The sequence below is a fragment of the Pezoporus flaviventris genome, unplaced genomic scaffold, assembly GCF_033815535.1.
Source record: "Pezoporus flaviventris isolate CSIRO_AGI_PZ_B2104156 unplaced genomic scaffold, CSIRO_AGI_Pfla_v1 ptg000012l, whole genome shotgun sequence".
Taxonomy (NCBI): domain Eukaryota; kingdom Metazoa; phylum Chordata; class Aves; order Psittaciformes; family Psittacidae; genus Pezoporus; species Pezoporus flaviventris.
The window spans coordinates 518,193-545,473 of NW_026892560.1; the positions used below are offsets into that span (position 1 = coordinate 518,193).

The window sequence follows — 27,281 nt, forward strand, 5'->3', positions numbered from 1 at the left end:
GACCATCCAGTTCCAACCCCCTGCCATGGGCAGGGACACCTCACACTAAACCATGGCACCCAAGGCTCTGTCCAACCTGGCCTTGAACACTGCCAGGGATGCAGCATTCACAACCTCCCTGGGCAACCCATTCCAGTGCCTCAGCACCCTCACAGGAAAGAATTTCCTCCTGAGATCCAACCTAAACTTCCCCTGTTTCAGTTTGAACCCGTTACCCCTTGTCCTGTCACTGCAGTCCCTAATGAAGAGTCCCTCCCCAGCATCCCTATAGGCCCCCTTCAGACACTGGAAGCTGCTCTGAGGTCTCCACGCAGCCTTCTCTTCTCCAGGCTGAACAGCCCCAACTTTCTCAGCCTGTCTTCATACAGGAGGTGCTCCAGCCCCTGAGCATCCTCGTGGCCTCCTCTGGACTTGTTCCAACAGTTCCATGTCCTTTTTATGTTGAGGACCCCAGAACTGCACACAATGCTCCAGGTGAGGTCTCACGAGAGCAGAGCAGAGGGGCAGGATCACCTCCTTGGACCTGCTGGTCACGCTGCTTTGGATGCAGCCCAGAACACGGTTGGTTTCTGGGCTGTGAGTGCACACTGAAGCTGGCCCTTGTTCATTTTCTCATTGACCAACACCCCCAAGTCCTTCTCCTTGGGCTGCTCTGAATCTCTTCATCTGCCAGCTCCTGTCATGGTCACTAGAACCTGTCCTGGAATGAAAATGTGGTGCTGAGACTCCCTGTCCTGCAACACTCCCTTTCCAGCAGCAACTTCCCACCTCCAGCCGGGAGCAGATTCAATCCGAGCAGAGCAGGGTGTGCAGAGATGCAGTAGACAGAGCAGCCCACCTGTAGCTTGGTGAGCTTCGGCCATGTCCTGCTTCCTCCCTCATCTCCTACCAAGAGGGCTGGGATTATTTCTCCGCTTTGAGAGTTCAGGTCTCTCAGATGTGCTGGGTTTCCTCCACACTCCATAGGTTCTCCATCTCCTCCCTCCCAGTCTCTACTGGGCTCAGTGCTCCTAAGTGGAGCTGAGAGATCCAAAGCCTGTGTTACCACATGGGTCACACCTTGCACACAGCATTTCTCCACCTTCAGCAGACCTCGTATGTGCTGCCAAATCACAACTGACAGCACATGGGAAGACTCCTGTTTCTGGGACAGGCACAGGGTGTACAGAGAGGGACTAACACCATAGCAGGGCTTTCCTGAAGACTCAACCCCTTCCAGAGAAGTAATCCTACTCCTTCATTTATTCTTAGGGTGTAAAAAGAGGGTGTTTGCTCCATTTAGTGCATTATCATAGAATCCCAGCCTGGTTTGTGTTGGAAGGGACCTTAAAGCTCCTCCAGCTCCAACCCCTGCCACGGGCAGGGACCCCTTCCACCGGAGCAGCTTGCTCCAAGCCCCTGTGTCCAACCTGGCCTTGAGCACTGCCAGGGATGGGGCAGCCACAGCTTCTCTGGGCACCCTGTGCCAGCGCCTCAGCACCCTCCCAGGGAAGAGCTTCTGCCTAAGAGCTCAGCTCAGTCTCCCCTCAGGCAGGTTCAAGCCATTCCCCTTGGCCTGTCCCTACATCCCTTGTCCCAAGCCCCTCTCCAGGTTTCCTGCAGCCCCTTCAGGCACTGGAGCTGCTCTCAGGTCTCCCCTTCAGGAGCCTTCTCTTCTCCAGGCTGCCCCAGCCCAGCTCTCTCAGCCTGGCTCCAGAGCAGAGCTGCTCCAGCCCTCACAGCAGCTCCATGGCCTCCTCTGGCCTTGCTCCAACAGCTCCAGGTCCCCCTTGTGCTGCTGCTCCAGAGCTGGATCAGGGCTGCAGGGGGATCTCCCCAGCGTGCAGCAGAGGGGCAGGATCCCCTCCCTGAGCTGCTGCTCACGCTCTGAGGTTGCAGCCCAGCACATGGGGGGGGTTCTGGTCTCAAGCGCTCACTGAAGCCAGGTCATGGGGAGCTGCTCCTCACCCAGCAGCCCCAAGTCCTTCTCCTCAGGGATGCTCCATCCCATCTCCCCCAGCCTTGGGATTGCCCCTTCCCTGGTGCAGGACTTCCTTCAAACTCTGCTTGGCTCTTGCCTCTGCACTGCAGCAGTGGGGTTGCTGCCTGTGCCCATCAGCACACACCATCAGCCAGAAGCTGATTCTGTCTCCCTGTTGTCATTTAGGGCATTACCACTCTGTGACCTCTCTGTGCTTGGCCAGTTTGTGAGTGGTGGAGCAGATCCTGGTGCTATTCCAGGAGAGGTATGTGCTGATCCCAAGCTTTCATCCCCTTACAGAAAAACCCCAAGAGTGAGCAGGAAGGATGAGCAAATGGGCTCCCAAACTGCTTTGATGCTCACAAGGCAATTCTTTCAAGCTGAGACCATCCTTCATCCAGAGGAAGGTTTTCTTCCACAGTGCCTGGCAAAGCAGGATGGTGAGTCAGCAGGCTGGAGGCAGTGCTCTGGATCAATCTCTATGGGGAGGGATGAATCCTTGCCTCCCTCCCTGCAGGCAATGGGTCTCGGGAAGACCTCTCTCAAAGCTGGCTGCTCGCAGTGGCCACACCGTGCTGGTTTGAACAGTTGGAGTCACTCATGAGGTGTGGGCGCTCAGAGTCACCACGGTCAGGGCTGTGAGCCCAGAGGCTGCCTCGGGCTGCAGCAGGCTGCTGGTTTCCAAGCACTGTGCGGCGGCTCACAGCTCCGCAGCCGCCTTCACCCTGGCCGGGCACTGCTCATTGGAGCCGTAAAGCAGCAGGAGCATTTCAGGGCTCAGAGCCAGGGCCAGCGCGCCAGGCACCGCCCGTGCTGGAGGATCTCCATGGGGACAGCAGCATCCTGGCCTCTTCTGCTTCACAAACCTGCTGCCTCAGCCCCTGAACTTGCTTCCTTTGCCAGAGTGCAGGTCCAGTTGCTGTGTCAGCAAACCCAGCCCCATCCACCTTCACTGCCCACAGCCCATTGTACAGGTGAATGGAGCTACCCTGCTTCTGCAACTTCAGGGGCTTTGATTTAGAGACAGAAATGTGCTTTAGTCATGGATTGAATCCCAGAATCCCAGAATGGTTTGGGTTGGAAGGGACCTTAAAGCTCCTCCAGCTCCAACCCCAACCCCTTCCACTGGAGCAGCTTGCTCCAAGCTCCTGTGTCCAACCTGGCCTTGAACACTGCCAGGGATGGGGCAGCCACAGCTTCTCTGGGCACCCTGTGCCAGCACCTCAGCACCCTCACAGGGAAGAGCTTCTGCCTTAGATCTTGGCCCCAAATGGCAAGACCTGAGTCAGACTTGTTCATCTGAACAGTCACTTACACCTAGGCTGACAGGCCAAACCCCTGTGTTCTGGTGCCTATTGAGAAAGCTCTGGATGCAATAAAAGTCTCCCTTTTAGAGCTCCTGGTCCATGCACCCATCTCTTTCCTCCTTGTGACTCCATTTACAGGAGTCAGCTGAGCTGATCCAGGCTTGTAGGGGCACTGATGCTGTGAATCCTTAGAAAAGTAACTACTGGAAAAGCAGATCTAGTGTCTATTCAAAGCCGGTAGTGACCACTCTGTCCTGGCGTGGGCTTGGAGGAGCTGTCAGCATCCAGGATTTGCAGAGTTCATAGGAAGCATCCTCCCCAGTGCAGGCATTGGTGTAAGGCACATGATTTCAAAGGGACAGAGGAATCAGGCTTCCAGGGCAATTGGAATGGCCAGTTATTTCTGTGTGTGCTGGAGCATGGCCCACACCAGCACAGGGAGGAGAGGTCCATGCAGGGCCCTCCTCTGCTCCTCAGGGTGGTTCCTGCAGGGCTGGAACCTTGGGGTAGCTGCTGACACAGCACCATGGGCTAAGAAGGTACCAGGCATATGGCAATTAAGGTTCTGGGCACCAGCACACTGCAAACTGAAGCAGATAAGAGATGTGATGAGTTTGGTGTGTGTTTGAAGGGGCAGGAGACCCATGGAGACCTAATCCAGTACTATCATGGCAGGGAAAATCTGACTGTAGCTGCCTTGTACCATGTCGTGCACTGCCTCGTGCTGGGAGCACAGCCACGTTTGCTCTAAGCAGCCCATATGTTCACACCATTGCCCAGTGTGACTGAGAGTGAGCCCTTCCCTCAGAGCATCCTCACGTATCCCACACTGAGTCATCCTTTGGAATAAATATTCTTCTTAGGAGAATCTGGGACATGAATTCTCAGCCTGGGGAAGGCCAGAGAAGACTTTGGGCTGTACCAACACACCTCCCTTACCTGTGCCTTTTCCAATGCCTGCCTGAGCTTCAAAGAGGTTTGAAAGTCATGGCTGAAAATCCTGCAAGCAGCCTGCACACGGTGGTCCTGCAGGGCTTGGCTGAGCCCTTGTATGAACCCAAGCCCTGAAAAAGCAGCCATTCGTTTCCCAGGCTCCTGCAGCTCACCTGAGACCCACATTGCAAGATTGGTTGTGCAAACTGTGCTATACCCAAACGTCTGAGAGCACAGGAAAGCCTGGCATTGCAATACCCCTGTCTGGAGCATAGGAAGGGAGATCTGCCCCTCTGCTGCGCTCTGGAGAGAACCCCCTGCAGACCTGCATCCAGCTCTGGGGAACAGCACAAGAGGGACAAGGAGCTGGGTATGATTCTGATTCTATGGCTCTATGAAAGGCACTGCCTGCAGGTGGGTGTGAGCCCAAGCAGCAGGTCCAGGCACAGGTCTAGCAGCAGCTCCGTGCCAGCCTTCTCCTTGGATGTGGACAGCACAGCATGAACATAGCCATACTTGCAGCAATCTGGTGGTGTCGGCTGCCAGAGGACTGCAGGACCTGCTGGCTCTTTCTCTGTGCTGGCACTGGCTGCTCACAGACCAGAGACACACAGCAGAGCAGGGAAGCAGCAGAGCCGGTGTCTGGCAGAAGGGCAGGGGCTTGGTTTGGAGCATCACTGAGCATAGCTGCTCCGGCTGGTGGGAATGCCTCAGCTGGGATAACCATGTGGTGTGTACCCAGTCCTGCTGCTGCCTGTCAGTCGCTTCAGCCAGGGAAAAGAGCCCTGGGATTTGCCCTGACTGGAAGGAGTACCAGTGTGTAGGAATATTTCCATCTCATTTTTCTGCCCAGGTGCTTGGGGCATCCACCCAACCACTGAAACGGATGGTTTAAAGCCCCAGGGCCCTAAGGGGGCAGGAGAGCACCACTTGCTGAATAGCAGAGCTTCTGCTTGTGGCATGGGGTTGGAACTGGATGAGCTTTACAGTCCCTTCCAACACAAACCCCTCTATGATTCTATGATATCCCCCAGCCTGTGTGGACGTGGCACTGCCTGTTCCTGACAAACCAAAGAGGACCAGGTCTTCCTGGAAGCAGAAAGGGCAGCACACGGCAGGGATTCCTTGTGACAACATCAGTGGAGATGAACCAAAGTGATCTGAGCCAAAACAGCCAACGGCAAATGGTAGCCAAGAGACTGCAAACCAGCACAAGCATGGGAGCACTGTGCTCCAGCCCCTGCCCTGCTGCAGGATGGGCATCACGGAGCCAGTGTGACCAGAGGGGGGAACACTTGGCTCTGCCAGCAGGAGCCAGGACACTGTGAACCGAGATCAGTTCTGCCCGAGGAAACACTGATTTACAGTGAAGGGAAACGAATTGTACTGAAGGTAGCTTTGCTAAGAGAGGGCCCTGTGAAATGAGCCACATGCACTTTGACTGGTGCAGAGCAAATCCATCATGAAATGCCTTGGTCGCATCTGCCAGCTCATCATGTTAAAGCCTTGGTGTGCCTCCTTAGAATTCACTAAGGATGTGCTTGGCTTGTACTCCTAAAGGAAGCCTTGCTGTTGACTTGGGTGGGAGGGGGAGAAGTGCAGACTGGGGGTCTCTGCACACACGCAGCAAGTGAAGTGTTCACTTCTGACTCAGACTTCTCACAAGACAGGAGAGCTGCAGAGGCACTCTGCTTTCTGTCTGTGAAAGAAATGCAAGTGCATGGTGAGCAGGAGGGGTGGGAGAAGGAATGAGCTCTACAAAACCAAGAAAGAGATGCTTCAAGTAAAAGTGGATCAAAGCTCAAATACAAAGGTTTCTTCCCTTCTCTTTCACAGGTCAAGCAGGAGAGGCGAGAAATCTGTCTTCAGTAGGAATTTGTGTCTCCTCCAGGCTCTATTCCACAGCCCCCGTGGCAACCTTCCTCCCATGCAGGTGAAAGGCAGGAGGTGCAGAGGAGGCCTTTGCCCAGCTCTCCTGGGAGCAGTGCTTGCTGACCTTTTCCATGTGTGAATTCCTAAGCCTCTCACAAGCAGAGGTTTCCAACCCTGCCTGAGGAGCTCAAGCCCTGACCCAGCAGGCATCCTGCTCCAGGATGCCTTTCATGGAATGAGGAGCAGCTGATGGATCCCTGAAGTTTCCCAGTGGCAGCAGCAGCAAATTGCTGTCTCATAACAGAGGGGCTTTTGCAACACAGCAGCTCCATAGTCACAGAATCACAGAGCGGTTTGGCTTGCAAAGGACCTTAAAGCTCCTCCAGCTCCCACCCCTGCCATGGGCAGGGACACCTTCCATTAGACCAGGTTGCTCCAAGCCTTTTCCAATCTGGCCTCATTAACCTGCCTCACCCCTCAGCCACCTCCACAGCACCCCCACAGCATCTCTGTCCCACCCATAGATTTCCCCTCCCAGTCCCCCTCTCCCCCTTCTCTGCTCACCAGCCCTTTTCTCTTTTCCACATGTATCCACTGCTGTCTGTTGGCTTTTGACATTCCTGACCCTACACCTCCTTTGTTTGCTATTTTCCTCTTTGCTTCCACCTTCTTTTGGTCACATCACTGGCCTTCTCACTCACCCTCCCTCACCTCCCTTCACATCAGAGGGACACCGGGGACCAGCTGGACCCAACTGATGCTGGCAGGTCTCGGATGAAGGTTGCTATGGCAAAGAGCCAGCTCCCAACCTGATGAAGAGCAGAATGAAGCCAACATTAGGTACCAACCAACTGTTGCAGGCCTGTGTAGCAACAGCCCCAAGAGGGAAGTGAAGCACTGCTTCACATTGAGCTGGAAGCATGATCTCTGCCTTAGACCCTGCTTAAGGATAATTAAAACCCCATTAATTCATGTGTTGAATTATTTGCAGGGCCCAAAGGAAACTGCCAAGCTGTGGGAGTGAGGAAGTGTGATCACCCCCGCTTCGCAGACAAGGCATACGAGGCTGAGCCAAGCTCAAGGCTGTGAGATGTGGCTGTCTGTCAGAGCAGTGGGATGTTTGCAGTCCAGCCCATCCCACCATCCCTTCCGCTCCCAGGGATTTATAATTATCATCACTGTCACAAGTAGTATCATTTAGCATCGAAAGGAAAGGAAATAGCACCCAGGTCCTGTCAGCACGTTAATGCCAGTCAAGCTCTTCAGTAGGTTTCTGTCTTTCCCGTTGGGCCACATCATCCAGACTCCTCACATGGTACCTAACCCTCCCAGGCAAGCAGTGTTACTGTGCAGGGCTCAGACAGAGGCTGGTCCCCACGGCCTCCAGCCCGCACTTGGAAAGTCACCCACCCTGGCATTAGGAAAAGCTTTCTGTTCTTTCAACTGTCTCAGGCATTTAAGTCTTTAAGGCAGGAAGGGCTTATTCTAAGCAGCTAGAGGATTACTGGGAGTTACAGGATACTTGCTGGTCTAATACTCTTCCTTTTTGCTCCAGCTTTTATGTAGCATGAAGAGAAGCTGCGTGGAGACCTCTGAGCAGCCTTCCAATATCTGAAGGGGACCTACAAGGATGCTGGACAGGGACTCTTCCTGTATCAGCTCAGTTCTGGGCTCCTCACTACAAGAGAGACATTGAGGTGCTGGAGCGGGGCCAGAGAAGACCAATGGAGCTGGTGCAGGGCCTGGAGCCCAAGCGTGATGGGGAAGGGCTGAGGGACCTGGGGGGTTCAGTGTGGAGAAGAAAAGGCTCAGGGAGGACCTGATCGCTGCCTACAACTGCCCGACAGGAGGATGGAGCCAGGAGGAGCTGGGCTCTGCTCAGGGGTCAGTGGTGGCCTTGGCAGTGCTGGGAACGGTTGGACTGGATGAGCTTGAAGCTCTTTTCCAACCTGGCTGATTCCGTGACTCAATGATTCCATGCCCCGCGGTGCCCTGCACAGCTCCAGCCCCCCGGGCCGGGCCGGGACAGACGACGAGGTCTCGGCCTAGGTCCTGGCGCTCCCCCCTCGCCGCTCTCCCCGGGGCTCCCGGCAGCGCCCCCGCACCCGCCCCGCGGCCATTGGCCACCCGCGCCGGGCCCGCCTCCGCGGCCGCGCAAGCGCCGCCACCGCCGCCGCCGGCTCGGGAGCGTTCAGCACCGCGGGTGCGGACAGCGCCCCGCGGCCATGGAGGCCGCGCCGGGCTCGCCGCGCCGGGAGCCGCGGCCCGGGGGGACGCGCCGCGGCCGCCGCCCCGACTCGCCCAGGTACGAGAGCGGCGTGGACGGGGCACCGGGGCCGGGGGCAACGGGGCCGGGCGTTCCCTCCCTCGCAGGCAGCGCCGACGTACCCGGAGTGAAGGGCGGGCGAGGTCCGGGCTGCGCTCGGTGCGGCGGGCGGGCGGGGGTCCGGGCTGTGCCGGGTGCGGCGGAGCGGGTGCCCCGGCGGGTGGGAGCTCCGCGAGGGGTGCGGAGCCGGGCACGGCCCCGCCGAGGCGTGCCTCGTCCTCCCACCGAGGGCGCGGCAAAGCCCCGAGCCGCTGCCGAGCCGCCTCCCCTTGCAGAGGTGCGCTGCCGGGGCTGGGCTCGGTGCCCCCTGGCCGGCTTTCAGCGGTGAGGCCCCCGGTGCCGCAAGGGGTGGGCTGCAGCTGGTGGTGAAGCCCCGGGTCCCCCCTGCGCTAGGCTAACAGCAAGCGCGGTTTTCACTCCAAACATCTCTGTAAAGCCCTGCAGCCCCCATCGCCTCCCCCCGGTGCCGTATGTTCCCTTACCTGGTGTCTCAAGCCAGGCTGGTGGCCACAATCATTGTCATTGTCTGGAAACGTCAACAAGCCGATAATCATGGGCAAGGAGCCATCCCCAAATTTGCAAGCACATTGCATTCGTTAGACCGGAGGCAACAGATCTTCTGAGCTCCTGGGATTCTGTTTGACCAGAGCCTCCCCGAGGCCAAGAGCACACAAATTCCTTCTGAAAGGCAGAGTTTCAGTGCTGCCTGGTACATCCTGAGACATCCCCACCTGCCTGGGGAGCCAATAGGGCAATCCCTTCCCTTCACACAGCTCTGAAGAGCTCAGCCAGAGGCTGCTGGGTCTCGGTGCCGGCTGAGAGACTGCGGCACAGTCCAGTGCTGGTTTGGATCCTGGGCATTCCACAGGGTCGGGGCTATGTCGAGGCAACATTAGGTTTGCTCGCTGGGGTAATCCCTGCTCAGTCAAACAGGTGTTTTGACATGGATTCTCCAGCCTGTAAGAGTTAAAGAGATGAGTTAAGCCACCTGAAACAGGGGTATTTTGAATTTCACCCATGCTCAAGAACTCTGATTTCTGGCAATAAAGCCCAGTAAAGCTGCCGCTCCTGGGCTTGCCTATACCCAAATGCTCCTTTACTCAAGGCTCTTCATATGGCTGCCAAAGGGCTCTGCAGTCCCATTGCCTGCCCCCAGCCAGTGCTCTTCATCACCAAAGCTCAATCCACCATCAGAATAATACAGAGGTTTGCAAACACCCTCCCTGCAGGCCTGGGATAGGAGGTGGTGTTTCCTTTCCCTTTTCATTACATTTATCTTCAAAACAAGGCTTACCAACCATGGCTCTCCCAGTGCATCTTATACTGCCTGTGCAGACAGCAAATACACCCAGAGCTGTCCTGATGCTGAAGGCTGGGCATGGATCTTGGCTCCCTTGGAGCTGGGCGTTGAGTGAGGAGCAGCTTCCCATGACCCGGCTTCAGTGTGCGCTTGAGACCAGAACCCCCCCATGTGCTGGGCTGCAACCTCAGAGCGTGAGCAGCAGCTCAGGGAGGGGATCCTGCCCCTCTGCTGCACGCTGGGGAGATCCCCCTGCAGCCCTGATCCAGCTCTGGGGCAGCAGCACAAGGGGGACCTGGAGCTGTTGGAGCAAGTCCAGAGGAGGCCACGGAGCCGCTGCGAGGGCTGGAGCAGCTCTGCTCTGGAGCCAGGCTGAGAGAGCTGGGCTGGGGCAGCCTGGACAAGAGAAGGCTCCTGAAGGGGAGACCTGAGAGCAGCTCCAGTGCCCGAAGGGGCTCCAGGAAAGCTGGAGAGGGGCTTGGGACAAGGGCCTGTAGGGACAGGCCAAGGGGAATGGCTTGAACCTGCCTGAGGGGAGACTGAGCTGAGCTCTTAGGCAGAAGCTCTTCCCTGGGAGGGTGCTGAGGCGCTGGCACAGGGTGCCCAGAGAAGCTGTGGCTGCCCCATCCCTGGCAGTGCTCAAGGCCAGGTTGGACACAGGGGCTTGGAGGAAGCTGCTCCAGTGGAAGGGGTCCCTGCCCGTAGCAGGGGTTGGAGCTGGAGGAGCTTTAAGGTCCCTTCCAACACAAACCACTCTGGGATTCTGTGATCCCATCACACATACCTGTGCCTGCAGCAGCAACAGCTGTTGGGGAAGGGTAAAGCTGCTCAGAGGAGTCAATGGGAAGGGTTGTAAAACTAAACTCCTCTTGGCAGACTACGTGGGAAGCAGTTTTGCAGTCTCATTAATTTTTCATGCTGATTTAACGTACTCAAGAGCCTCATTAACAAAAGGATTTTAGGTCTGCTTAAGGATACACAACCAAAAAAGCCAAACGGACTGGAACCACACAGAAATGTTTCAGTGCACCACAGTTTGCCATAGCCCGGGGAGGAGATGAAGTGCTTGCAAGGTGCCTGTCTCTCCCCATCAGCTGGACAGGGAGGGAGATACCACAAACCCATCCCTCATCTCTGGACAGGGGCACTCATCTCCCTAAAGAACAGAAGTAAAGCAGCTCTTTTCCTCTAGAGCTCCACTGCTGCTTTGCTGTGGTGTGTTCCAAGAGAAAACCTCTATTTAAATCCCATTAAACCCCCCCATTCTTTAAGTCATTTAGAGCTTTCAAAGAACAAGTCCTTAATCTAAGTGGAAGCTGCGCTATAGAATCAGAGAATCCCAGATTGGTTTGGGTTGGAAAGGACCTTAAAGCTCATCCAGTTCCATCCCCTGCCATGGGCAGGGACACCGTCCATTAGAGCAGCTTGCTCCAAGCCCCATCCACACGGTTTTAATTCAGAGAGAATTTATGTTTCTTCTTTTGGGAAGCCTGTAGAGCTGATACACAAGCAAAGCCTTGCTGGAGTAAGACTATAAAAGCGAAAGAAAATAAAACTACCTTCTTCTGTTATGAATTAGATGTTTCAGCATTAAATCGAGCAAAGCTTCCTGGGGATGGGCTGTAGGCAAATACAAACTCTTGCCCTTTCTCCCCCTTGTTTTCCTCCCTCCTGAGATTCTGTCAACAGGAGGGGCTGTGGTTGTGATTTGACTCAGGCATCAGACTCCATTCACTCGGGAGGTGTTTCCCATCTTTCATATGCAAAGTGCTGCTTTCGTGAGCCTCTCCTTAGTATGCAAAGGGTGAGAGAACCTTTCTATTACAGAAAGAGAAGTGCTTACAGAAATGGTTTTGGGGATGATGGTGGAATTAGGCAGAGCAAGAAAGGAACCATCCTTTCAAAACACTGTGTATTCTGGGCTGTTTCTCTCAGAGACACACACACGTTCTCCTGCTATGTGGCTCAGAGGGAAGCAAGACCTGAGATGTGCCAAAGAAATGGAATGGCTGAATTAAAAATGACCAAATGTCGTCATTCCCTGCCCTGCCAAGCTCCCTCCACCATTCCCTGCCCTGCCAAGCTCCCTCCATCATTCCCTGCCCTGCCAAGCTCCCTCCATCATTCCCTGCCCTGCCAAGCTCCCTCCACCATTCCCTGCCCTGCCAAGCTCCCTCCATCATTCCCTGCCCTGCCAAGCTCCTTCCATCATTCCCTGCCCTGCCAAGCTCCCTCCATCATTCCCTGCCCTGCCAAGCTCCCTCCATCATTCCCTGCCCTGCCAAGCTCCCTCCATCATTCCCTGCCCTGCCAAGCTCCCTCCATCATTCCCTGCCCTGCCAAGCTCCCTCCATCATTCCCTGCCCTGCCAAGCTCCTTCCATCATTCCCTGTCCTGCCAAGCTCCCTCCATTATTCCCTGCCCTGCTAAGATCCTTCCATGCGCTGGCTGAGTCAAACCATCCCAGGGGAGGGAGCTGGGACAGGCAGGAGCTCGGCACCTTGCCCACAGCCCTCTTGCTGGAGTGGGATGCTGAGGTAGGTAAAGCCATGTCCTGCTGAGGGGAGCAGTGTCCAAGCTTCCCAGTGGGATGCTGGTCTGTGCAAGGAGGGACACAGCCCATGGCTGGGGGTGCACTCTCTGCATTCAGCCCTTGGTGCCTCCCACTACTCTGCATCCCAGCAGAGATGGGATGGCAGAAAGGTGTCTCCTTGGGAATCTTGGCCCCTTTTCTGGTGGGAAGAAGCTTCTGGCCTTTTGCTGGTGCCCCACCTGAGATAGGCTGCCCATGCCCTGGTACTCATGTCACGGCTGCACTCCAGTGGCTCAGGCAGTGCCATAAACTGGATTCAGGTGCTGTTCAGACATCTCAAGGGAAAAGATGGGGAAGCAAATCAGGAAAATAAGAAGAAAAGCCTGAGAAACACAACTCATTGCTGTGGGTAGCAGGAGCATTTAACTCCTAACTTGCCCTGCACCTCCCTGTTCTCTTTTTGCCCAGCATCTCTTTGGTTGCATCCAGCTGAGCCTGAGGAATGAACTGGGGGGTGTCTGGCTGCCTCCATGAGCTTTTCTGTGGCTGAGACACCATTTCTGCCCACTTAACCCCCAAGATGTAAAACATCTGACGTGGCTCAAACTGGGAATGAACCTAGGTTTAATTGGGAATGTTAAAAGAACCTGTTTCTCTTCCCTGCTGTTACTGTCAGTGCATCAAGCAGAGTCCAGTGTGGTGCTGTGCCCACCCGCTGTCCTGCCTGACAGTGAACAGACAGCAGGAACTCCCCCAAACAATTTTCCAGCACAGCTGGGGGTCCTGTGGGCCCAGAACTGTAACAGCAACACGGCTGCAGGCAAAGAACCAGCCCACATCGCTGCTGCAGAGCTCAGCACATCAGACGTTAAGCTCAGAAGCACTGTGGCTAATTGGGAACATAGCAAGTGAAGCCTTCCATCCTGCAGCACTGCCAACAGTGATTACCCAAAGCCATCATTATCTGTGAGCTCCAGGTTTCCCTGGAGATTCTGGATAACCGAGGTCACATCGTCATGGAGCTGGGGAGAGATGAGCGTAAGGCAGCTCCTATCCAGAGGGTGATTGACAGAGCTGTAACTGTTTGGTCTGGAAAGGAGATAATGAAGAGTCACAAGTGAAGGATTTGAAGTACCAAAGTTATCCTAAAATATGAAGTCACTGCAGGGGATTAAGAGACTGCATGGGAGGAAAGAGCAGAACTTGATGGTATTATGCAGCAAAGATGGTAAACAAGAAGAGTGGGCTTCATGGGAAGCATTAGAATCAAATGCATTAGCATAAGTGCATAAAGACTGGAGGCAATGTGTGATATCCAGGAGTCTGGATCTGCTTTCCCCACCAGGTTTGGTAGCTGAGGGGCCTTTGCAGGAGGAATTTGTCACTTTGTGCTTCCTGCATCTCCCTGACCATCCTCAAAGCCCGTTTTGTGGTCCGTGCAGCATTACACATTCCTCATCAGATGAGGCAGACCCAGCAGGACAGCCACCACACTAACCCAGTCTGGAAGCCTCTGCTCCCGTCTCCTGTGTGGATCCAGTTGTTGAAACGAAAAGGAATTCTGGGTTCGCTTTGAAACAAAAAAGAACACAAATACTGTGCAGGTCTGGGAATACCAACAGCACAGATTGCCGGGGCAGCAGTGACACTGGGAATTATGCATTGTAGGAACCAACACCTGCCTGAAGCATACAAAAATTAGGGAAAAATCAACAGGAATAAGGTAGAGGGAAAACAGGAACTCAGAGGCATCAGAAAGGGAGTGAGAAAAGGTCTAGACCTTGCCAAAGCACAACACCACAAGCCCAGCTCGCTGGTGAAACCTCCCTGAGCCACGACTACTAGTACAGAACCACAAACCGCAGGTAAGATGCACAGGCATGCCAGCCATTGGGAAGAGTGGGAGGAATTACACTTCAGGCTTGAGCATGGATTGAGGGCCTCTCCAGGTCAGCTCCCCCAAACTAGCTCTGCCCTGTGGCTCCCCAGAGCCAAGGGGATGTGGTCACATGCAGCCTCCTTTGGTTTCCATTTCCCGGGGTCTCTATAATCACTCTGGTCATGCCTTAGGACCCTGCCATTACCATCAGCCAGTGCCCCTCCACAGTGAAGCATCTTGGAGAATTATTTGAGGGGCTATTACCCAATTTTCCAAACTTCTGGAGCAACATGCACAAAGATGTGTGTTGGAATCCCTGAGTGAGTCATGGATGGCTTTATAAACCCAGCTCAGCCCTGAGGCTGGCTCTTGCTACAGCAAGTAATGAGCGAGCTTTCCCACCCTGTGGTAGTCTCCTATGTGTAGGACACTGTTCCCTGCACAGCGTCTCTCCTGCTCTGCTGTTTCACCATGCCCTATTTTCCCTCACAGAGAAAAGCCAAATGCAGGACCTTGCCAGACCTGCCTCGCCATGCCAGAGATCGGGAACACTGAGCCCAGCTACAGCGGCACTTCCTGGGAAAGAATCTGCCCGGTTCATCACTGCCCTGTTCCTGCATCCCCCAGGCTGGGAGCAGATCATCTGCCCTCCTCCAGCCACACGCTGGGACCAGTCTCCACCCAGTCCAATGGCCAAGTGCCATCAAGCTCTCTGGACTCACAGCAGCATCACCTCTATTACCCCTGCAGCCAGCAGGAGCCTGGAGGCAGCTATGGCCTGCCCCCACTGCCTGGGCATGGCGAGAGGCCCATGCTGTGTTCCCACCTTTCCAGCGGTGATCCTGGGCCAGCTTCCCACCACGAGGCCTCAGAAACCCCCTGGAAACAGTGGTCCCCAGGGGAGCGACGGCCGGTGCAGCATCACGTTGTAACAGTCAGGTAAGAGGCACGGGGAGGGCGGCTCAGGGGCCTTCAAAAAGCATCTCCTGAGCTTCGTGGTGGGAAGTGGGAGGATGGGGAGGAGCTGGGTGGGGATGTATGAAACATGGGGTTGCTCTTCAGCTTGGGGGAGCTGCTGCCCTCACACCAGGGAGAAGCAGGACTGGCTTCTCAAGGGGACTCACTGGATAAAGCCAAGGTCCCTCTGTTGCTCCTAGATCATGCCTCTGGAATGATGCCCATCTTCTTGGATCTATTTTCTCCTTTGCACTGTGAGACATCCAGCTGCTACTCCTGTATCTTGACAGAGTTTCTCACCGATAAGAGCAGTTAATTTCTCTCCCTGTCCCCACTGAAGCCGCTGCTTGTGCTGGAAGGGAGAGGCAGCAGAGGGTGAGCACTGGCTTCAGAAAAGCAGCAGGGAATACAGTAGCAGGGAAGGTGGTTTGGGTTTCCAGGCTGGGCAGCACAAGGTTGTAAACTCTGTATTGTCCATGAGAGTACCAGGCAAACTCCATCCATGCATGGAGCACCACAAAGACTTGCTTAGCTGGTGGATGTTTCTTGGCCAGAACACACAGGATGGGTTTTCCCAGCAGCCTGAGTGAGCAGCTCTGCTGCATCCAGCCAGCACCACCCTCCTCTCTGTGTGTGCCTTCTGGAGTCCACTGTTGGCACTAAAGACCATAATCTCTTTGCTACCACAGCAGAAGCCACTGAAGTCTGATATAAGATGGCACCAGAATCCTTCCTTGCCTATGTACAGCAGGGCAGGGTTTGGCACAAAAGCCCCTTCTGGTCTCATTTTGAGGGATGTGGACCTGCTTGAGTGAATCCAGAGGAGGCCATGGAGATGCTGTGAGGGCTGGAGCCAGGCTGAGAGAGCTGGGCTGGGCCAGCCTGGAGAAGGCTCCTTAAGGGAAGACCTGAGAGCAGCTCCAGTGTCTAAAGGGGCTCCAGGAAACCTGGAGAGGGGCTTGGGACAAGGGCCTATAGGGACAGGCCAAGGGGAATGGCTTTAACCTGCCAGAGGGGAGACTGAGATGAGCTCTTAGGCAGAAGCTCTTCCCTGGGAGGGTGCTGAGGCGCTGGCACAGGGTGCCCAGAGAAGCTGTGGCTGCCCCATCCCTGGCAGTGTTCAAGGCCAGGTTGGACACAGGGGCTTGGAGCAAGCTGCTCTAGTGGAAGGGGTCCCTGCCTGTGGCAGGGGCTGGAACTGGAGGAGCTTTAAGGATCCTTCCAACCCAAACCATTCCATGATTCTATGATTTTCTAGCCATTAAGAGAGGATTTAATTTGCTTGTGTTTGAAGCATAGAGCAGTTGCAATCAGAAGAGTGGAGCTTGGATCCTTTTTAGCTCCTACACCACCAACAGGACTGTCAGCTGCATTCTCTGTAACAGGTTATTGCTGTAGGACAGGCAGCTGGATTGTGAATCCCTGGCAGAACGTGCAGCACTGGCAGACAGAAATGCAATAACATGATAGCACTAGAATGGGGCATTTAATCCAAGCAAATCTGCTTGAGGAGCTATTGTGAGGGAATTAGCACAGGATGGGCACTGTGCTGCCAGAAAGAGACCTCTCTGTCATGATCTGGTGAGGATTTGTCTTTGCTCCTCTCTCCCAGATCTACAAAGCATTAGTGCAATGGGGGACACATAATGTATTACACGTGCCCCTGAGTGACTCTTCCATGGGGAACTCTCCTCCATTGCTTTTTCCTTTCTTCCATCCACAACAACCTGCCAGGAAGGATGAGCTGCCACAATTCACAAGCTGGCTGCTGGGATGCAGCAGAGCATCTGCCCCATGCAGATACTGGCATGCAACAGGAGCTTCTCCCAGTTTAAGCCAAGAACACAGAGGAAGGGTGAAGGGAGGAGGAGGAGCACTCACTGAGCTGAGCTTGGCATGGCTGTGGAGAGGAGGAAGCCAGGGCTGGGAGCAATTCACTGGAAGCTGCATTGCAAGCCAAGGCCATGCCAGGCTGGGGCAGATTTCAAGGGGGCATTTTAGTGTAACCAGAGAGAGGTCCTTCAGATGTGGTGAAGCACCACTGAGGTGCTGCCTTGCTGTTCAGTGTAAAGCTTGTGCAGCAAGGGACTCATTAACAAACATAACCTTGCATCCCTGGGGAAGTCTTATTCTGTTCCTCAGAGCCCTACAGGTAGGAATGACACATGCTCCTCTGTGAAGGAAGCCCTGGTGAAATGCTTTGGCCTTCTGCTCCTCCAGGTTGGACACATGCTGTCTTTGGAAGGGACACGGAAACAATGGGACCCTCTTTCATGGAAAGCCCTTGCTGAATGAAACAGGAAATAAAAGCTATCTATAGGCATTGCTAGCCCAGCTCATGAAATTCAATGAAGAGGTTTGCTTTTGTCAAGAAAGGATTGAAAAATTCAGAAGGAAAGCACTTAAACTAGAGAGGTTTTCATGGATAAGAGCTGCAGTGTGATTCCCATGGGATTGCATTGCTCGTGTCTGTTACTTCCTATGAGGTTTTCTTAGAGGGGCAAAACTGAGGAGTGACTCCGTGTCTTCCCATCCCGTTTAGTTCAAATGCCAATGGAAGAGGAAAAGACCCTGTTACTCATTCAACTCCTCCATGTAGTGCCAGTCCTGTGTTAGCAATGGCTCAGCTTGGTGCTGTGCAGCCCCTGGCAGGGCTTCCTTGCAGAAAAGCAATAAATGAACACATCTCTTTTCCTTCTGTCTGCAGACACGACAAGGCTTTCAGGATGCCAAAAAGGTATGTTTGCTCTCAAAAGCTTCCTGTTCTTCTCCCCTATTACCATTGCTCCCCTACCCTGCTATTAGGAGATGCAGAGTGTTATTGTTGGTGACATCCCAGCAGGCCCCGCTTCAGAGGCAAGGTCAGTGCTTCCCTCTCAGGCCTTCCCATCCACCTGGGAAATCCCAGTTTGCATGTGGGATCAGTTTAACCTGCCTTAATGAATAGCAACAGTGTTGTGATAGCTGTTCTTGGGCAGTGCCTGACTACTCCACACAATCGCTCTATATACATATAATAATACCATATGCATGTGTGTGTATGTGCATGTGTGTGTATATACATATATAGAATTAATCCAGCCTGACCCACCAGATGAGCAATCAGGACATAAAATCCCCATCCACAAAATAAGTTCACCTATTTCAAAAGACAAGAGGATTTTTAATCCATTTGCCCAAATTAATCTGTTTGCTTTCAACTGATTTTTATAGGCCATGTTTTCTGAAGGGTTTGGGTATCTTCTCTCAGCAGATACTGTAGCTCATTCTTCTTTTTCCTCTTCCTTTTTCTTCCTGGCAATTGGACATGGAATCACCCAAACTAGCCTCCAGAAATTAGCTATTCTAACATATGAAGGGGCAATTTTTGTTCATTTTCATAGCAAAGACTTTATCTCTGAAAACAAACTCAATAAGGCAATCTTACATTGAAAAGAATACCTGACCAAAAGTGATGTGGAAAGCTCTTTGAAGGGTTGTGATGATTTCTAGTGATGAGGAAGAGTGCATGATTTGAGTCACTGAAGTCAGGAGCCAAAGAACAGGCAAGCAGGAACATCACACCCTGAGGCAGATGCTCATAAATATTTCAGTGCCCCATGAAGCTCAAATATTTGTCAACTATTTTGAACAAAGACTTTGTTCTATTTCAGAAGTAGATCAGAATACAGATGAACTACCTACAACCTGCCAAAGCAGAGCAGGAACCATTCTGGTATCTTGTATCTCAACAGATATTTCTGAGGAAGACAAAAATTTCCCTGCAGTAAAACCTGCACTGGTAAAACATTGTAGGATAGGAACTTTGATAGATCATCCTATAGGAGAGACAGTTTGTCCCAGGAGAAAACAGGACTTGGATGGAAACTTTTAGACTAGCTCTTAATAAGTAACTGGTAAAAATACTTTCAGACAGAGTAAGGTGCTTCTCTGGAAAGGGTTTGTTTGTATGGAAATGGCATTAAAATTGTGTGTGCCACACTGAGAGATGTTCCAGGCAGAGCCAGGCCATGGGCTTGTGTGTGCTCTCCACACCCTGAAGGGTACCTGCTCTGCTGTGTGTGCAGAAGCTCTTGTAGGTTCAGGGACTGGTTTTGAGGCTGAGATCAGGAGTCAGGATTCACTCACCAGGGTGCAGAAGGTGCCTGCCTGAGCTGTGACTGCTGTTGGCAATCCTCCCATCAGTTACACATCACCTCAGCAGCTTCCATCCTTTATTGCCATGCAGATGTCCACACAATTCCCTATGAAGTGAGGGAATTTAGCCCAGTGACAATGGACTTGAGTTAGTTTTCTTTAAGGAAAACTTCAGATTAGCACAAAGATTCCCCAGGGTCCACAGACTGTGAATGTGCTGGCCAATGTGTCAGCTACAAGCTTACACTGCAGAGCTAGGGGGAAAAAAGGAAGAAGCTCTTTTTAAATGCAATCTGTCAAAGTTAAATATGCAAAGCTTCATTTTGCCCTAGGATGCAAGAGTCTGGGTTTTATTATTTCTGATTGAAAAGGCAGGGAAATGTAGGGAGGCAAAATGTAATTCCCCAAGTTAATTACGATTGCCTGCACACATGCAGTTGGAGGTGTAACATGTTCATGAATCACTGCACAAGAGCCTCCGAGCTTTGCAATGGTCAAACCCAGAAAGCCCGAATTCTTTGACTTCCTTTTACTCACTGGTTGCCCACCAACAGGTCTGTGCTAACAGCAGGCCACATTAACAGCTGTCTTTTCCCTTCTCCCACTGGTTCCAGTTACTCCCAAGCGGTGGCAGAGTGGCCGGTGGCTGTGCTGGTGCTGTGCTCAGTGGTGGCTGTGGTCTGCACCGTCACTGCTCTGCTGGTTGGGAATCTGCCTGACTTTTCAGAACCCTTATTGGTAAGTGCCTACAGATCATACATCGACATGAACATAAGGAAAATCCATGACCAAACTGATATATTCTTTCTGCCATGTAAAATGAGCCTTTAATTTCCTTCCCACACAAACCAGGATGCTCCTCTTGCTCCCCTTCCACTGCTGGAAGGCTGGGGCTGCTCAAAAAGGACTAGCTGGGCTGATGGAGATAGGATGGAGGATCTGGCTTTGGCTCCTACAGCCTTTATGTGAAGCTCTTGAAATGGGGGGACTACCCCATTTGAGCACTGCTGCACAGGACCTTAGTTTCTGTGCAGGATCCCACATTTTCTAAAGTCATCCCTGTCTCTCATTAATGAAGAATCTGGGAAAAGTAAGAATAGACTAGAGTTTGCCCAGGAAGAGGAAAACGACTCCCATTTCTGTGAATGACTATTTTACTTGAAGAGGAGAAGAGCCTTAATGTTCTCAGGGAGAGAGAACTGTAACCATCCTTCCCTAGACAGGAAAGGGGATTTTTTTGTCCTGTCAGCTCTGGGAATGCAGTATTTCCAGAGGAAATTCAATTTGTGCCTCTCTCCAAGATGCAGTAATAATCTCATCCAGTTTCTGTTCGAGGAGGAGGATTAAGGAAAGCTGAGCTAAACTAAACGCCGATGACAAAACCCCTTTGCTTGGCTGCAGGGTTTCAAGCCACGGGATACCGACATTGGCAGAAAGCTCATTGTGTGGAGGAACATTGAGAGCCACACAGGCTACAAGAAGACCTTGTCCCTTTCTCCATATGCCAAAAAGAAAAGGTATGTTAGGTGGTTTGCGAAATTGAGAAAGATGCCGGCTGTAAAGATACTGATTCAGTGTTGCAAGATACCTATGTGAGTTACAACATACATGCCTTTATTTAAAAGCAAGCAAGGCACTGCAGAGTTTCAAGTCTCTGCCTGCAGCGGACTTCCTATTCTGGAAAGCAGGAATTAGCCTCTGAGCTTTTCCTACCTTTACTGCACTGATTACCTTTAAGAGACTGCAGAGGCAACTGAGCATGTCTGCACAAGGGGATGTGGTTTCCCACTCAGTCTCATGAAGATCCCTTTAAAGTGGCACAGCCACCCTGATACTAAAAATCTCCCACCCAAGCAATGCTCTTTGAGGGTTGTGAGGACCCTTAATGCTGCAGTAGTGTTGTGTGTGGCACCAGAGCCTTGTCAGTGAGTGTAACTCAGAGCCAGATGATCCCTAGTTAAAACAATGATCTGATCTCTTGCTAGCTATGATGACATCGACATTAGCAGAGGACAGAAAGCTGCTCAGGGAGAACAAGAAGTGAGGACACGGAGAATGGTGGAACAAATCTATGGAGCAGATGGTTTCTTCTGTGGTCCCCCAGGTGAGTGAAGTCTTACTGAGTATCACAACCCCAGAACTCAACAGCACCCAGAACTGTCAGAGAGGTTTAGGACACAAGGAAATGTTCTGAATATGCTCTAAGAAAGCAGCGTGTCCCAGCCCACCCTGTGAGAGCTATGTCACCTTCCAGGTAGAACACACATAGGTAGAAATAAACCTTATCTACACACATAGAAATACACCTTATATACCTACACAGAAATATACCTTAACAGCACCAGTAAAAGGACTAATACCACCACATACCCATATCAAAACTGAATACTCTGAAAAAAAGGCACATGCCCACTCCCTCTCTGTTCACATTCCCTCTCTGTTCTTTCTTTTCTTCTTAAGAAACATAAATGGCAGTAAAACCTGGAGAGAAAAGTAGAAAACTCCAGTACTCCCCAAATTTGTCCCAAAATGGGTGCTAGTAAGTAGAAAAAAGAGGAACAGCATGCAGATACTTTTATTCTCTTCCCTGCCTCTACACCCCCTCTGAAACCAAACCCCAAACCTGCAGGTCCTTGGGGGATGCTGGCTGAACCCAAGCTCCTCACTTGGAGCAGGGATGCAGAACCGGACACCAGTCATCACTAGAAGCATGCTGACAGCATGGAGAGTGTGTTTGAAAACACCCCAGTGCTGCTCTCCTGCTGCTGACAGATGGGAGAGGAGCAGAGGTCAGGTCACATCAGGCAGATGCTACCACTCACTACAAGTCTGTGACCTGGTTCCCATCAGGGATCCTCCACAGCAGTTATACAGACAGTGATATAGATGTATTTTTTCCCTATGAACAGTCTACACAAGCAGCTTGGCTGATTCATCCTCATTATCTAATCCTTTTTATATATATTTTTATTTTCTTTCTTTCAGAAAAGAGCTATTCCCAGCTGGTATTTATGTCCACAACTGCTGGGAGCTTATGGAACTTACAAGCTATTCAGTCCATGTGCCAAATTGAACAAGACAAGGTTAGTAATGTCAGGAGGAACATAGATACATGCTGTCTCTTTTCCAATTGCTGTGATCTTTAATCTCTAGCTGAAAGGGAGCCAGACAAAAATAACAAAAGCTGCAGAACAGGTTTGAGCCCAGAAGACTCCAAGGCATTGCACCTACTTAGCAATACACCTTCCAACCCAAACCATGCTGTGATTCTATGAGTCTATGATTCCACCTGCCCCTAAAGTCCAGCTGCAAAGTTGCCATTAAACAGGAATAACCAGACACTGCACAAGCACTTGGTCCAGGAGCCAAAGGTGTCTGCCAGAAGCCGCTGAGAATTTGGGGCAGCAGAACCTAATTACTAAAATGGAGCTATAATTTTGGAGGCTGTGACAGCAAGTTTTGTGAGTGGGAAGTTTAACTGGATTAGCTGTATTTGCCATAGGACCCAAAGTTCCACATTAGAGGTTACAAACTATAAATCACAGAATCCCAGAATGGTTTGGGTTGGAAAGGAGCTTAAAGCTCCTCCAGCTCCAACCCCTGCCACAGGCAGGGACCCCTTCCACTGGAGCAGCTTGCTCCAAGCCCCTGTGTCCAACCTGGCCTTGAGCACTGCCAGGGATGGGGCAGCCACAGCTTCTCTGGGCACCCTGTGCCAGCGCCTCAGCACCCTCCCAGGGAAGAGCTTCTGCCTAAGAGCTCATCTCAGTCTCCCCTCTGGCAAGTTAAAGCCATTCCCCTTGGCCTGTCCCTAAAGGACCATGTCAAAAGCCCCTCTCCAGAGGCATGACTGCTGCACCTGGAGGGGAGGGCTGCGCAAGGAACAAGGAACACTGTGGCTCTGCGTGCAGAGGGGGCCTGACATGACACCCCCCCCCATCTGTTTTTCAGATACGCTCCCATGTTCACTTTAGAGACCTCTGCCAACGTACTGAAGCCAATGAATGCTGCCCAAGCTGGTCCCTGGGGAACTACATTGCTGTCCTGTACAACAGGTCTTCGTGTCTGGAGATAACCCAAGGAGACATCTCCCATACCCTGGCTCTCCTTCGTGCCTGTGCTCCAGACTACCACAAAGGTATCCTCACTCCATCCTGCATAGGTCCTGAGCCTGTGAGACAGAAACACTCTCAGTGTGCCCAAGTCCCAGAAAAATGCACCCGTTTCAATGCCATCTACCAGCTTCTTCACTTCTTGGTCGACAGGGACTTTCTCAGTCCCCAGACAATGGAGTACCAAGTGCCATCTCTCAAATACAGCCTGCTGTTTCTGCCTACAAGGAAAGGTGCATCTATGATGGGGATCTACTTAGACAATCTCGAATCTTGGGATCTGTTTGATAACTATACATCGATCACTGGAATGGACCTGGGCCTTAAACAGAAACTATTCCAACACTACCTTTTACTGGATACTAAGTACCCAGTCCTGGCAATAGTAGCTATTTTTCTAAGCATTTATTTTTATTTACGCTCAGTCTTTATTACCTTGATGGTCCTGCTCGCTGTTGTCAGCTCCTTAATGATCTCCTACTTCTTGTACAAGGTGGCCTTCAGATTCACCTATTTCCCTTTTGTAAACCTGACGGCAATCATCATTCTCAGCAGCATTTGTGCCAACCACACCTTCGTCTTCTTCGACCTCTGGAACCTCAGCAAGAACCAGAACCCTTCTGCGGGCCTTTCTCAGTGGGTGAGTCAAACCATGCATCATTTTGCATATCTCATGCTGGCATCTTGCTTCACAACGGGTGCTGCCTTCTATGCCAGCTACATTAGCAACATAACCGCCATCCGCTGCTTCGCCATCTACATGGGCACCGCCGTGCTGGTGAACCTGGTGTTCATGGTGACCTGGCTCCCTTCTTCAGCTGTGTTGTATGAGCGCTACATAGCAACCACCTGCATTTACAAGCCAGAAGACTACTGGAACAACAGCGGCCATAAGAGAGTTACTCTCTCCCTCCATTACGTTCTCAGGGGTCTCCAGAACACGCTGTCTGAAACCTCCAAGCTGCTCTTTGAGAAGCTTCTGCCTTGTGGGGTCATCAAGTTTCGGTACATCTGGATCTGCTGGTTTGCTGCCCTGGCAATAGGAGGTGCCTACATCTCCTGTTCCAACCCCAAACTCAAGCTTCCAACTCTGGAGACATCATCTCTCCAGGTGTTTAGACTGAGCCACCCCTTCGAGAGGTACGACTCTGAGTACTGCCACCAGTTCATGTTTGAGAGGCTGGAGCATGGAGAAGGGCAGCGCATGCCTGTCACCATAGTCTGGGGTGTTCTGCCCGTGGATAATGGGGACCATTTCAACCCTAAAAGCAATGGCACCCTGGTGACAGATGTCACCTTCACAATCCAAAACCCTGATGCCCAGAAGTGGCTCCTTGAATTCTGCCAAAAAGTGAAGAACAAAACTTTCTATTACCCTGATGCAGAGCAGAAATCTACTGTGTGCTTCATGGAGGAGTTTCTCAGGTGGATGAACAGTCGCCAGTGCTCCCAGCGAGACCACAGCTTCAACCTGTGCTGTAACCAGTTCTCTTTCCCGTATGGAAGCGAAGTTTTCCTGCACTGCATCAAAATGATGCTCCTGGAACAGGGCAGGGAAGGGGCAGAAACGTATGACCTGGGCCTCAGGTTTGATGGGGAGGGAAATCTCGCTGCCTTAGTGCTGCAGTTTCAAACTATTTATCACTATAGCTTCAACTACAGCAAAGCCAAACAGTTCTATGAGGAGATTGACCTCTGGGTAACAGAGGAAATGAAAACTGCCCCCATGGGGCTCCAGAATGGGTGGTTTACCAGTAAACTAGAGCTATACAACCTCCAGCACAGTCTCAGCACAGAAACGATGGTGGTCATGGGGCTCTCCATAGCCATTTCCTTTGTGGTGCTGCTGCTCACTACCTGGAATGTTCTCCTCAGTGTTTTCTCTGTTACTGCCATTGCAGGCACTGTCCTGGTAACCATTGGCCTTTTGGTCCTCTTGGAGTGGCAGCTCAATGCAGTGGAGTCTCTCTTCATTTCAGCTGCAGTAGGTCTCTCTGTTGACTTTACAGTCAACTACTGCATCTCCTACCATCTGTGCCCCCATTCGGACCGACTGAGCCGCGTGGCCTTTTCCCTGAAGCAGATGAGCTGTGCCACTGCCATGGCAGCTTCTGCTCTCTTCTCTGCAGGGGTCATTATGCTGCCTGCTACAGTCCTGGCGTACAGGAAGCTGGGTATATTCATCATGATGATCAAGTGCATCAGCTGTGGCTTTGCCAGTTTCTTCTTCCAGTCTCTGTGCTGCTTCTTTGGCCCAGAGAAGAACTGTGGGCAGATCCTTTGGCCTTGTGCCCACACCATGAAAGACTATTCTGATGACTCGGGGCTGAACGGAAGCTTTGCTTGTGGGGGGAGCGAGAAGCAAAACCGGTTGCGGAAGGTGCAGGAATCCAACACTGCGAACGAGCAATACGAGCTCCAGCCCTTGTCCAGGAAGCTCAGCGACAGTTTTGACAACAGCACTTCCACAAGCAAGCTGTCCAACCGGCCCTCAGTGCTCTCAGAAGACACGCAGGTTGAAGACAACAGATGCCCCCGAACAGGAATGCACCCCTCCCTTGAGAGAGACAGACGGAATCTGCAGGACACCCTTGGAGAGCAGCAGGTTGGCCTGTGCCAGTGTCCTGCCCTGCAAACTTCCTCTCCTTATAAGCACAGCAACTCAGAAGCAGAAATTCAGAGGGAGAGACTCTGCCGAGATTGTCGATGTCGAAAGTATGGCCTGAAAGCTTGGGATGGGTCTGGGCTGGACCACGTCCAGCCGGCTGCCATGAAAGAAGAAGGGCAGCTCAATAAATCACAGTGCTGTAGTGACACTGCCCAGCAGCAGCCAAATTATACCTCAGACAACAGCCATCTCCCTGCTGCTGACATCTACAAAAATCACAGATGCCTTTGTTCTCTCGGCAGCTCTTTCGACATGCTCAACATCTCCAGTGAGACGTCGATCAGCGATTTGGAGCAAGGCCTAAAGCTTGCTGAATCAGCCAGTTCTTGTCCTGATGTCTTAGAGCTGTCTGATTCGTACAGTCAAGCAGAGAGGGGTTACTTGAACGGGAAGAGAGATACCCTGCGGCTGGACCTGAGGGAGACTGTCTTTGATATCTCTCCAGCAGCATCGCAGCAGAACAGCTCTTCGTGGAAGAATCGATTTGGCTTAGGGAGTGAGAGTCCAGTTGTGCTACCAAACAGCCAGCCAGACATGCCTGACGTTTGGATCAAACGATCGAGTGCACAAAGTTCCGGTTACAACAGCTGAAACCTTGCAGAAAACAGAAGTGTACTCTAGGGAAAGAGGAAGTCGAAATCTTCCTTTAACTGTAAATATCAGTTTTTTCCTCCCACCTCTCCTGGAGCTGAGACTGTTTCTAAGTATTTCAGCTGTGCAATTACCTGTGTTTCCACAGAACCAGCAAATCTGATATTAGAGAGGATGTGAGATCAGTCTTGATGGAGTCCAAGCCCTTTGACCTTCCAGTGTCTGGTGCCATATTCACAGCTGTACTGCAAATGTTATTGAGTAAACCTGTGTTGTCATTCCTTACAAGGTGATTAGATTTTGTTTTCTTGTCAAGGTCACATAGGAGAGAAATAATGAAGTGAATCTCCCCAGATATTTAATGGCTGAGAAAGAGAGCTTGGGGGAGGGGGGAGAGAAAAAAAACCTGCAGCTATTGCAAATCTGGATATTAAGTGAAGAGTGTGTTGTTAATGAAGTTGTTTTCTATTGAATCAGAAACTACTTTATGTGAAGTGCAGGTTCACAGATCTCATCAGACAGTCCAGATGTTCTAAACCAACATCTGAGTTGGCACAGTCTCTTCCTGACCCTAGGGGGGAGGGCTGCAGAACCCAGCCCCCTGTTACTGTTCCCAGTAACACTTTCAGTCTGGTTTAATCAGCAGCAATTCCGGTACTGCCAAAGATGTTCGGTGTGAGCTTGCCCCTTTGAGAAGTGTCCTCGT

General features: G+C 52.1%; 1 protein-coding gene and 1 long non-coding RNA gene across 2 annotated transcripts in view; one reads left to right on the top strand and one right to left on the bottom strand.

Moving 5' to 3' along the window:
* The window catches only part of LOC133268129 (uncharacterized), a 28,116-nt gene extending 4,292 nt beyond the window's left edge, over positions 1 to 23,824 (bottom strand). Inside the window, exons 1-2 of the long non-coding RNA XR_009742951.1 lie at positions 23,752 to 23,824; positions 8,881 to 9,355 (exon numbers count right to left, since the gene is read on the bottom strand). This is a non-coding gene — a long non-coding RNA (uncharacterized LOC133268129). The remainder of the gene's footprint in view (positions 1 to 8,880; positions 9,356 to 23,751) is intronic.
* Positions 8,223 to 26,962, top strand: DISP2 (dispatched RND transporter family member 2). The gene is made up of 8 exons (XM_061450996.1): positions 8,223 to 8,377; positions 14,603 to 15,049; positions 17,775 to 17,804; positions 19,819 to 19,942; positions 20,606 to 20,721; positions 21,190 to 21,308; positions 22,190 to 22,287; positions 23,156 to 26,962. Exons 1-8 carry the CDS (start codon positions 8,298 to 8,300, stop codon positions 26,573 to 26,575), a joined length of 4,434 nt encoding a protein of 1,477 aa, XP_061306980.1. The 5' UTR covers positions 8,223 to 8,297; the 3' UTR covers positions 26,576 to 26,962.
* Positions 26,963 to 27,281: the final 319 nt, after the last annotated feature.

What these genes read in the sequence shown, in the direction of transcription:
- DISP2 (XM_061450996.1), top strand. Translation starts at nt 8,298, where the DNA reads ATGGAGGCCGCGCCGGGCTCGCCGCGCCGGGAGCCGCGGCCCGGGGGG. An exon ending in CGCCGCCCCGACTCGCCCAG is followed by an intron (nt 8,378 to 14,602) that starts GTACGAGAGCGG and finishes TTTCCCTCACAG; the next exon opens with AGAAAAGCCAAATGCAGGAC. An exon ending in CCATATGCCAAAAAGAAAAG is followed by an intron (nt 20,722 to 21,189) that starts GTATGTTAGGTG and finishes ATCTCTTGCTAG; the next exon opens with CTATGATGACATCGACATTA.